The sequence below is a fragment of the Plectropomus leopardus genome, chromosome 14 (genome assembly GCF_008729295.1).
Source record: "Plectropomus leopardus isolate mb chromosome 14, YSFRI_Pleo_2.0, whole genome shotgun sequence".
NCBI lineage: Eukaryota > Metazoa > Chordata > Actinopteri > Perciformes > Serranidae > Plectropomus > Plectropomus leopardus.
In genome coordinates this window covers 21,147,931-21,160,708 of record NC_056476.1, presented here as the reverse complement: position 1 = coordinate 21,160,708, position 12,778 = coordinate 21,147,931, and the positions used below count along the sequence as shown (strand labels likewise).

The following is a 12,778-nucleotide window of genomic DNA, read 5'->3' as shown; positions in this document are numbered from 1 at the left end:
TGTATTGACCCAAACTCAAACAGGGGCTCACTACATCTGTTTATACAGTAAACATCAGAGATTAGGTACAATCCTAGTAAACATTCAAAGATGAAAACTTGTAATTGTTTTAGTGCTGATTACATAATGTGCATCCTTTTCAAAATTGCATCCAATCAAGTTGCTCTGCTGAAAAAATGCACTTCCTAGTCAGTGGCATCTGTAATGAGTGTTTTCTTAGGGAGAATGTCTTAGTGTCTTCTTTGTTTTGATTTTGCTGTACATTCTTCTGTGCGGGATGATCCTCATAGCCTGCAGTTACTCTCTGAATCCGCTCTGTTTGTGATTTTTGTAATGTAAACAAATTGGACTTTATGTTTGGGCAGAAATGCCCACTTTTCTGAATATCCACCCCACTCCCTTGTTTTCAGGGATCCAGTTCTGCCTCCCCTCCACCTGCAGCATTGATTGGACTCCTCAGCAAACCCCAGGTAATCCAGCTACCTGGGGCATCCTCTATTGCACTATTTCAATTCAAGAAATACTAAAAAGAAGCACTAGTTGTCCTGTGGCAAGTTCCTGTTTAAATAATGTTGATGTTCTGCAGTTACCCACACATTCACCCATTAAAGGGGGGCCTATTATGCTCATTTTCAGGTTCATATTTGTATTTCAAGTTTCTACTAGAACTCTCTGTATTAACCCGTATTTAGCACCTGTCTCCAGAAAAAGCATGGTCATCTCTTATTGGTCACGGTTTCCAGGTATTCTGCATCTTGGCATCTTCTAAACTAAACTTTTCACAATCAGTCATGTTCTGGCAGGGATATGACCCAAAGTCAGAGAGAAAGTTGTAGCATTGGCAACCAAGATTACATGTTTCTCTGGTGATAGCATGTAGCTACATTTAGCAGAGTACTTATAGCCACAGAAATGTCTATAATGAAGTATAGCAGCAGTTTCTACTGTTAAAATATCCATACATGTTTCTGAACTTAAATCTCCACATGCTCCATGAGGAATATGATCCAACATTAAGGAGAGATGAACAACTTTGGCAACCAAGATTACCAGTTTTCCTGTAGTTAGCATGTAGCTACATATAGCAATGTTCGTGCAGCTGAATGAGTGTAACACAGTATAGCTGTACATTCTTCCATTGCTTTTTAAACCAAAAGCTTCACAACAGGACATGTTCCAGCAGGAATATAATCCAAAATCGAGGAATTAACAACATCAGCAAATAGTTTTACCGGTTTCCTTCATGGTTGCATGTAGGTACATGTAGTAGTGTGACGTCAGCTTTTCTTGAAAGCATAAAAAAAAAACGTTATAAACAGACTATTCAGAACTGTCTGAAACCTGTAGTTTATGGTCACAGAGATTACTTTTACATATATTTACATAAATATTTATATATGTGTGTGTGTGTGAGAGAGAGAGAGAGAGCGAGACGAAAATAAGGAAAAGCATAATAGGTCCCCTTTAATGGTCTACAAATTACCGTGCGCAGTAATACACTCTAAATGACTGGCTGGAGGGTGCAGTAGCTCGACTAAACCTGCACTACACCTCCCTCCTCCTCCTTTGTTCAAAACTGTAGTCATGACATAGCTCAATCGTTAAAAGTGCTCCTTCCGCTGTGGCTTGACATATTTATGATAGCGTCACTTTCTGGAACCTGCCTAAAACATTCCTCCATCCCAAAGACTGCAATATCACATGAGTGCACAATACACGGAGGCACACACCACCCTTTGGATGTTTCTATTATTAGCTTCTGTTGTGCATTTTGGTCGACAGGAAGCTGATTTGTTTTCATGCGGGGTGAGGTTAAGATCATAGTGACATGCATCTTACTGGTAACATGCAGATGTGTCACCAGGAGCAAGAGCATTACTTAAAGACAGACTTGGGAGCATGACTTAACTTCACAACAGGACAGGACAACAGCTGAGGCATTATAGGCAAACAAAAGAACGTCCTTGATCCAATAATGAAGAACTGCCCATGAAATTACTTTATTTACTGCTATAGAGGTTTTTTGTTTGTTGCAAACAGTGCTTTTGTTCTTAGTGATTCATTCCAATCTTTAAATTTTTGCAAACCATCCAGGGTTGGTTAAGTGAGTTGGAGTAATGATTCACCCAGTCTGTTTTTTGTTATCTATTGTCGGCTATTTTTATATATTAATTTCTTTATTGTTTCCGTCTGCAACACAGTGCCAATAATAGAGTTGACCATCCATCTTCCTCTCCCTCCTTCCCTCCAGATCATTTACATATCCTTAAAAGCCTGGTGAAAAACAAACGGCTGCATTTCCTTTACAGTGATAAATCCAATCGGGAAGAAAGACTCTTAACGACATGTCACTCAACTCCCCACCTACCCCACCCCCATGTTAGCATACAAGCCAGTCCAGATAGATAGAGAGGTCCTAACAAAGATGGAGTGGTTGAATCACTGCCTTTGTGTCTCGCGTTAATCAGACTCACTTGAACGTGTGTGTGTGTGTGTGTGTGTGTGTGTGTGTGTGTGTGTGTGAGAGAGAGAGAGAGTGGAAGAAAGAGATTAAATAGAGTATTCACACTGCACTGAGTATTTACTTGCCTCTGAAGATGCCGCTGTACTCACTGTACATACTGTTTTATAAAAGGAAAGATCCTGCTGTCATGGAGATGTTCATAAAGGCATATTGACAAATTTTAAGATGCTAAAAGGCTTTATATCCAAAATACTGGTTATCTATTCACTTGCATGCTGCATAATAAGTTATTCTGTGCTTCTGTGCTTTCATGGTGCACACAGAAATCAACGAGTACAATGTTGGAGCACTACCTCATCACTGGTTTTCTGCATGCAAGTTTTAGTATGTGATTAAACCACACCGTCCTCCCAAAAATCATCTGCATGGGTTTTCATTGCAAGCAGCTAATTGAGACACATATTAACATGAACTGTTAACCTGTAAAGGCAGTACTAATCATGTAGGGAGCAAAAGAGTAAGTCAGGTGATGTGGTATAAAGAGCAACAAAGTCAACATTGGTAGGAGGTTGTGGTGGATGACTCAACTTTTTCTGTTTGCCCCCCTTTGGTAGCAGAATAACATTTGGATCTATGTTCCCCAGGGGGCAAATTATTGTCACTCCCCACTTCCTACTTTGTTGAACTTGGTGTTTCCGTGTAGGGAGTGACCAGGTCAGAGTCTACACGCCAAATATCAAAGCTTTACGTACTCTACAATGACTTTATCTTCTACATGTGACTAACAGACTTCAACTAAGTTTTGTGTATTTTGAATTTGACGTATGTGTTTGTTTGAAAAGCATAATTCCTAATTCTTATCTTGCTTGTCCAAAATCTGACCATCCTTCATTTCACATTCAATTTTATCACCTAAATAAATATCAAAAGGCATGCATGCTTGGCCATTGTTCCTTCACAAATTAATCAGATACATCTAATTAATTTAACTTTTTCATGCACTATGCATTTCCCCCCTAGCCATGTGTACTCACACTGATAAAGATAGAATAAAATATTAAAATGAGATAGGGCCACAAGATTAGGTAATATTGCAGGACATGCCTTGATATCGTGATTTAGCAGTGCAAACTCAAAGGTCTGTGTAATCAGTTTAATTACTGTGTGCAGTACCACTGTGAACCTGGGGCTTTTTGTGGGTATGGGGCCATTGCCTTGCCTAATTATTAATCCAGCCTTAGCTGACCCCTTTTCTAGTGAAACTGTCTGGCATAGTGTAGGCCATGATGTTAAATATGACAGTTTATTATAGTTGGCATAGTTGTGTCTGTGAACATGTCTTGTGGTTGTGCTTTCAGTCTGCACACTGCTTTTTTTCATGTTTTTGTTCGATAATAATATTTTTTTTAAACATTATTCAAAACTTTGTGAGTGAGGGAGGGAGGGAGAGAGGGGAGTGACTTAGTGAAGAAGTGCTGGGCCACTGGTGTCACTGCGTGATTGGCTGAGGAAGGAGGGAGTGAGTGAGTGAGTGAGTGAGTGATTGGCTGAGGAAGGAGGGACTTAGTGACTGACTGACTGACTGAGTTAGGGAGTGACTGAGTGAATGTGCACCGGCTGTGTTCACTTCAGGTGAAATCTAAATGCTGAGTAATACTGCCACTGCCAAGATGGGAGCAAGAATTATGATTCCCCTTTGCACGACTGGCTGGCTAATAATGGCTCTATTTTGGTCCTCCTGCTGAATCATGCCCCCTGAATGGGTCATCTCTTTCCTCCTTTGATCTCTCCTCACTCCCTGATTTATCCTCGCTCTCTATCGCACACACACATAAACTCTCTCACCCTCTCTTCCCATCTGCACAGATCCACTCTCCTCCTGTTCCCCCCTCTCACCTCTACATCTCTATTTTCTCTCTCTCCCCCCTCATCTTCCTTGTTCTTCCCTAAATGCATCTCTTCATCCATGAGAAGTTAATTTTGTGAATGGACAGCAGCATGAGTCATTGAGCCCCCGGAGCAGAACGCTCTCCATAGACCAGACATCTCTTTCTATTTATAAACACAACCAAAATATGGGAAAGACAGAGGCCAAAAGGTGTTGCAGGTTTGGTGGGGGTGGGGGGTATTTTTTACCATAAATGATGCTCTTTCAAAAGAAAAAAAACAAAGAAAAACTTTCATTGGTTTGAGACAACAATGTGTTTGTTCAGGCTAAAATGTAATTAGGCTGAAATGCTATTAATTCTACACCACAACTTTTGGGAGCTTGCGTGGGGGCTGCTGCTCATTAGAACTCAAAATAGATCAGGTTTTGGTCTCATAAGGACTTCTTTAATTGCTTTGTGTGATGTAAGCATTTGTAAGACAGGAACAGAAACACAGAGTTCAACATGGTTTGCCTCTTTGTCAAGGAAAACGATAACCCATAACTTAACCTGCAGCGTGACTCAGTGTTCTTCCTCCTCGCCTTCTTTCTTTCTTGTGCTCTTGGCTCTGAGCTACCTGGCACTCTCTCAGCTTTGATCAAAACACACTAAACACAGCTTGCGCTTCAGATGTTTCAGCCTTATAACCACACTGAGTGAGTTTTTTCTCTAAAAAGCCTTGCTTGAAGAAGAAAAAAAAAGACGCGTCAAGCTTAGGAGGCGCTCATGACCTGTTCCTCAAGTCCATCTCTCTGTGGATTAAGTCCATATTCTCATTTACACTTAAAAGAAAGTAATCCCCGCTCTTTCTGTCATGCAATGGACAGAATAAGAAGATGAGAGTTGTCAGGCTTCCTTGAGCAGTATCTCCTCTCCAGGATCCTCCACACATGAGTACTTCTCTGGTTTTTCACCGTCATCCATGTCTGATGAGTGTCTCACATCACAGAGGCTTTGATGTTCTCTGTTACTCTATCGACTTATTCGTTATACAAAAAAAAAAAAAAATCAGAGCCTTTAAATAGTGTCTAACCATTCCCTCCCTGAGCACTGAAACTGAAAAGGAGGAAAAGTGTCTTTGCACTTGTAGAGAGATAAACACACCTCTCAAACAGAAAGTACTCTCGTATACCAGGAGCTCGGATCGATGAGATGATCAGCAGTTTGCCATAACTTACTTTTATACATATTGAGCAACCAGCTACATTTTATCAAGTTGTGAAACAAATGGTGTTGCTGCCTAATGTGCCATCATAATCGCTGTGATATATAAGCTCGCCACATATGCTAATGAGGTCATTAAGTAATAAAAGTGAGTTAATTAAGCAATGATATTAATTGCTAATACATCGGAAAGTACTTTCCTTTATTGGCTTGTTATTATATGAAAAATGGGCAGGAGTATATAGTGCCTGCATGATGTTTCTGCCACATAGTAATCTTGAGCAAGTAAGAATGCCTAGATTTATGCACATACCATGTCCCATGTTGCAGTGAAATAGATATTTGACTCTTTGGACAAAAACAGGCATGGTAAGACCCAGTAGATTCATTATGATTGTTACATGGATAGAACAGGTTTATTATTAACTGAATGATCAAACAGTACAGCAAGGAAGCACAGCAGTCAGTTGGTTAGATGGACAGATTGAAGGGGTTTAAATTTAAAGTTGTGTGATACTCAACATTTTCGTTTTTTTTTTCAACAAAAAGAAAACCAACAATGAACTGATCCTTCTGTCAAGTTTCCTCTGTATATCCAAAGCCTTATACAGCTTAAATCTCTGTGCCATAAGTGTTTCTTCATTATCATCAACATGGCCACTGCAGTTTATTAAGAGCTAATGCCACAAATACTATCCTGCTTTCAAAAATACTTTCTAAAGCTCTAAAAGTGTAAAACAGACAGATCAATTCACTATTCCTTCTTATTTGAGGAAAGTATGCTAAGATATAGTGTCCTTACCTGCATGCTAGCTGGATTCTTGCATAGAATCAAAATTATATGAGAATTGTTAGATCACAGGCTTACATTAAAATCCACTTTGTCAGACATCAAGTAATGCGTTCGTGGCATCGTGTGAGGAGCTACTGGCAGCTACAGCCGTGGGTGATAACCCAGAGAAGCAGTTGTTAGTTCAAAACAACAGCGTTAGTTCCCAAAGAAGTTAGCATAGATCAGAGACCTGCATCGGATCAGGTTTGTCTTCAGTGTTTTCCAGGTTCAGTTCTGGGTGAAAACAAGATCATGCGAGTCGGATTGCAGGTGTTCCATGATAAATATATTCAAATAAAATTAAAATATTAATAGTTTTATTTAATGTTTTAATCCTCTGTCTGCTGATTTTGTGTTTGGCTTTCAGGTGCGTTACTAACAGGCATGTTAACTGAGAAGATGTGTTGCTCAGAATAAGCAAAAAATCTTTTTAAAAATTCCTAAATTACCTTATATTATCATAGTTCTACATATATCATATGTTCCAACATGATCACATTAAACATACTGCCTAATCGAATTATTTCAGCAGCATAGGCTTATTATAGGATTTACAATTTTGGGTCGCCCAAGGATTCTTGTATCAACGGGTTGGGTTGCAGAACTAGTTGATCATATGTGCGGGTGGTGAGGCGGGTGCAATGTTTCACCTGCAGTTTTAGTTCAGGAGAAGGTCTTGAAAATCAGACTCATGCAGGTCTCTGGCATAAATACTGCAAAAGCAGATTTGTATCAGATTTGGAGTGTATTTCTTAATTAAAAGAAGAGCAAAGAACTGTACCAAAGGTTGTTTTTTTTGCATTCGCTCTCCTCCTGCTTTAGACGACACAAGACAGATGATTCATCCAATCATCTGCCATGTATTTTTTTTAAGCACCTGCCCTTTTCATAACAGTTTCCACTGACAGCTACTCAGATGGTTCTGTGCAACAAACCATCTGGTGCATCAGTTTTAAAATGTCCAGCTGTTTGAGGAAATGAGTTAGCCGTTTTTAAAATTACTTTTTATCAGTAGGAACATAAACTGTGGACTTGGGACTGAGTGCCGCTCACAGGGCTAGAAAGTCAGAAAGTACCAGGTCACAAACAAAAGAATTGTTGGTTTTGATTTTTATAATATTGCAAGCCTCGTCCTAGGTATGTGTGCATGGGTAGAATGGGGGTATGTGTTAATATTAATTTACCCAGCATTTTCTACAGGATGATGTCAAACACCAGAGGGAATATTTATGAAAAATTCCTGCTGATGGTTGACAACTGACTTCACTTTTCTCTTTCACAGGATGTGCTTTGGTTTTCAGAAAAAGATTAAGTCTTTAACCCTTTGAAACCTGAACAAATTAGACTGATTTCTCTCAAAAACATGTGAAGAAGGCAATGAAGACCAAAAGAAGAAATGGCCCGAAAATTAGCAAGAAATTAAAAGGACAAGAAAATAACCAGAAAATTAGTAAAAAGAAAAAAAAAGAACAAGGGTAACAACACGCAAATGACCTGGGAAAAGTGCTTTAAAAGTTATGATGATTTTGTAATATAATTTACAATATGTAATTTTGATCATTATAAATATGGTTTTTCATTAGCTTTTAATTTTCCCACTAGCTTTTTTAAAAAAAATAATTTTCTAAATCTCCCAATTTCTTGCAATTTGCAGGACATTTTTACCAAGTTTCTCATTGCCTGTCATCCCCATGTTTTTGAAAGAAATCACACCAATTTGCTCATGGTTCAAAGGTTTCATAACTTGTGAAAGGCATTTGAAAGCAACACAAGAGAAAGGATGTTGCTCCAGGTTTCAAAGGGCTAATTGTTGAATGTCTTTACAGACTGAATTTAGATGTTCTTACATGCCAAATCATGAAAACGCCACAATGACAGTAACATGATCATGTAAATACAGCAAGTCAATATCTTGAGAATGACCTTTTAAATAATTATGTCTTCCTGCCTTTTTTCAGCCATCACCTACACACCCAACTACAAGAAAGCCCCTCCTCCGGTCCCTCCCCGTACCACCTCCAAACCGCTCATCTCCATCACGGCCCAGAGCAGCACCGAGTCCACCCAGGACGCCTACCACGAGGGGAGGCACCCTCATGGTGGGATGTGGGCCCCTGACGGCCTCGGCCTGGGGCTGAACCCAGGCAGGGCCCTCTATAACTCCACCGACAGCCTGGACAGCACCAAGGCTGTGACCATCGCCATGGAGGCAGCCGGAGTCATGGCTGGAAAAAGACATCCGTCCACAGACAGCCACAGCTCGGTGCTCACCTGCGACAAGGCCGTCCTGGTGTCCAAGGCTGAGGAGTACCTGAAGACACCTCGATCCTCTATAGGGATACAGGTTAGTCTCATGTCTCAGTGGGCTAAATGAGAAAATCTCAATGGGCCTCATGCAGGAAATGATATACAAACAAATGTTAATATTTTTTTCCCTATCTGCAGTTCTTATCTTGGTAGTACTCACTGATTTCTGGGATTTAATAATGTTTTCTTATTTTTCCTCTTTTCTTTGGTAAGAATATGTTATGAGTGGTTGAGGACACTCATACTAAAATAGTGGAAAAACATCTCATTTTCACAGTCATCAAATCTTTTCTCCAACAGCGGGAAGCAGAAACTTTAAAGTAAAGGAACTTTTTTTTTTTGAATGCATGAATATCATATAATCAAATATAGATTATTATATGTTTTACAGTTATTATAATGATTGGATTATAAAATTTGTGCACCAAAGAAATATCAGTACCACTGAACCCAATTACTGTAATTTCAGTTCCTGTGTGTCCCCAGTGGTGGAGTGCAGCTAAGTACATTTACTCAAGTACTGTACTAAGGTACAGATTGAGGTAATTTTATATCACTTAAGTGTTTTAATCTCATGCCACTTTCTACCTCGACACTTCTGATGGAAATCTTGCACTTTTTACTCCACTGCAGTCATTTGATAACTTTAGTTAGAGGTTACTTTAAAAATTGAGATTTTTGTACACAAACCATGTGAAAATATACAAATGCAGCTGATTCGATAAGTCAGTCGATTACAGAAATAATGTGCGTTAATTTACTAAATTATTTAATAATAATTTACGATTTTGGTAATTGTTAAAGTCAGTTTTCATGCAGAAACATTTCATTGTCTCAGCTTCTGATGATTTGCTGCTTTTACTTTTATTTATTTTAAGTAATTAAATTGATTTAAAATATTCTGCAGTGAGCACCTTTACTTTTAATACTTGAATACGTTTCCTGATTGTACTTACTTTTACTTAAGTAACATTTTCAATGCAGGGCTTCAACTATTTACAGAGTACTTTTACGATGTGGTATGAGTACTTTTACTTAAGTAAAGGATCTGAACACTTTCTCCACTGCTGCTGCTGACATGGCATTTACAGCATCACAAATTTCACTGCTGGGTTTTGATTTTGATTTTCCCTTAACACAGAAGTTCTTCTTACAGCCTTTTTTTGGTGGCATCTCTCCAAGTGGCAGAGTATTTACACACAATGCAACATCTGCCCTTGTATAGTTAGGGACATCATTTAATTACTTATGATCAAGTGGGTTCATCAGTGAACACACCTGGGAAAGAGCAGATACTTTTACAATGTTAGGAGAAAATATAAGAGAAATTTAACTGAGTCTTGCTGCATGAGGCCCACTGAGCACTAAAATTTTTACAACTCAGACCTATGCCTGGTTGCATAACTATACAGCATACTCACACACACACACACACACACACACACACACACACACACACACACACACACACATTCCCTTCCAGAAACACTGCTCTCTTTCAGCAGCTAAAAATAGCAAGAGTGAGTCATCTTACCGCAATCCATCAATTAAGATTCAACTCATGCTGGAACAGGTTTTGGTGAATGGAAGTTCACTCCACAGTTCATTCACTGCCTCTCCATTTACTGTACCAGTTTCTCTTCAATCTCACCGTCTTCATGCGCCCTCTCTCCATCTCTTTCTTTCTCTTTTTTCTCTTTGTTTCTCTCCATCTCCTGCTCTGTGTGACCTTATCTTGGATTTGTCTACCTCATTCTCTGTTATAAGCAGAGGTTCTGCTGTTGTTAATCTCCAGTCGCAGTCTAAAGGTTGCAGAACAAAAATTGAGGTATCTGTGGCGGCTCACACCATCACCTCTGGGCCATTTGTGGTATTTTATCAATTCAGAATATCAAATTTATTGTGTGGATTTGAAACCCATTGTAAACCATTCTTCATCATCATTATTTCCCCTGGTCCACATCTAATTTCTTCTATTAATTTCCCCCCTGTATATTCAGTATTTTATGCTATTTACTCAAAGACCAGGGGAAAGCTAAACCTGAAAACCTTTCAAATATTTGAAGAAAAAAAAAGCAGACTACTCCATTAATCTTATTCTGGAGGTGTTTGAATTTCGAGTTTCTTGTAAAAATAAATCAAGCGCACCTTGAAAGGGTAATTACTGGGGGGTTTTTTTTCCAGGTGATATTAAGAAAGTCCTTTAGCTTATGATCGGCCTAACACCCAAATTACACAGAAGCCACTGACTGTCAGATGTTGTCATCGGGGAGTCAGCCAGCGAATAAATGATCCCTTCAAAGTCAATTGATCCCGCTACACTCACTGCGCTGTTATATCACATCCAAACTTAGAGAATACCCAGCAGGGAGTTTTGCCCAGATATTACATTTCACTGTAATGTGTAAATTGGAGCAATTAAAAATAGCCTCCAACACATTAGTTCTAGCAGCCCATTAAAATAATGTACTGTAATTTATCCCGATGAGAAACCTCCACCACAGATTTTTAGACTTTAACTTGGTTCTACAGACCAGAGAGTTACAGTTGAAAAACAGAAAAATGTCTTTGTAAAACCAAAGACCACGGGGGGCACTATTTGGCATTGAAATAGTTTCCGAATTTTGTGTCTTACTGATATTTTAGATGGACCCCTTTTGGTCTCTAGATTCAGACTAAAGGTTTTATATAGAGAACCCCAGGAATGAGTCCTAAAACACAGAAATTAGTTAACATTTCAACACCTCCTGTTCCCTCATCTCAAAATGCATTTCACGTTTTTTTCTACAACATAAAATACGTCAGTAAATGCACCACTCGCAAGACCAAATCCAATGTACAACTAAAATTTAAACTGAAACTAAAATGAATATGTGTAAAATAAGCCGGTAGTCTCAGCTAACACAACAACAGAGCCTGTATCTGAGCCATCATCGATTATCACTAATACATGTAAAATGCCAGCCATGTTTCACAAAAACAAGTGCTAGGGGAGGAATCAGTTGAATGTAATTGCAGGTTTCATAGTAACCAGGTTAAATTCATTTCCTGCAGCATGTAAACATCATGATTTACTCAGTAAAAACACTAATTCATCGCGCATTCATTCATTGCTCGCTCTGTCCCCAAAGTGTTCACTCCCAGACTCATTTATTGATCATATGACTTCTTCATTCTTTTACTCGCTGTCTTGCTCATCTACAGACTTACTAAATAGACAGATCACTCTATCGCTTTCTCTCTGGGAAACTTAATACCACAAACACATACAGCAGGTATAGTTTCCTATAAGCCAAGGTCACAGTCAGTCATCCAGGGATGATCGGGCTATCTAACCACACTGATGAGAGCTGATTTCAAGAAGCAGAACTGCAACAAAAACCTCATTGTCATGCTTCACCAAACTTCACGGTGGGCAACACACAGTCTGGGCACCACCTTTCCAAATCAACACACATGCAGCTGCTCTGATTTAGCTCACTCATTACCATCAGAGAGGAATACAGATCGAATAGAGTGTGTGAGATAAGTGTGGAGCGGAGGGAGCAGGACACTGACTGCTGAGAGGAAGTGAAGGTGAATTAAAGAAGGGAGTAACCAGGGAGCAAGTAAATGTGTTTTTATGTATGTGTGTGCGTGTGAGAGTGAGAGCGACAGAGAATTATATTGGCTTTCAAATTGGCTCCAGTGATGTGTGTTGAGTCCATAAGCACTTTTAATTACTAGTGCAGGTGCAGGCAAGGTCTAAATTTAACAGAAACATCCAGGAGGGACAAAAATATGGAGAGGGCAGCTTTTGCCTGGCAGCAACGTCAAGATCACTCAGTTCATGACTTTGAGGGAGGGGGATCGGGGGATCGATACTGTATAGATACATTAAATAAATTATAAATATTGCAGTGAAATTAAATTTTTAAATCCACAAAATAAAGAAAACTCCGTCCGTTTGTCTGTCTGTCTGTCTGCATACATTTTTCTCTTCGATGGTTTGCCCAATCAATCTGAAACTGCACATGGGCACTGAGAATTGCCATAGGTAGAGATAATAGACTGTACTTACCCCCGCTATGCTGAAGAGAGGCT

The 12,778-nt window shown here is 39.3% G+C and overlaps 1 protein-coding gene across 1 annotated transcript in view; it reads left to right on the top strand.

Annotated features, from left to right (window-relative positions):
* The window catches only part of dlgap2a (discs, large (Drosophila) homolog-associated protein 2a), a 190,954-nt gene that overhangs the window by 163,437 nt on the left and 14,739 nt on the right, over positions 1-12,778 (top strand). Inside the window, exons 9-10 of the mRNA XM_042500654.1 lie at positions 411-470; positions 8,347-8,732. Coding sequence (XP_042356588.1) covers positions 411-470; positions 8,347-8,732 — 446 coding nt within the window. The remainder of the gene's footprint in view (positions 1-410; positions 471-8,346; positions 8,733-12,778) is intronic.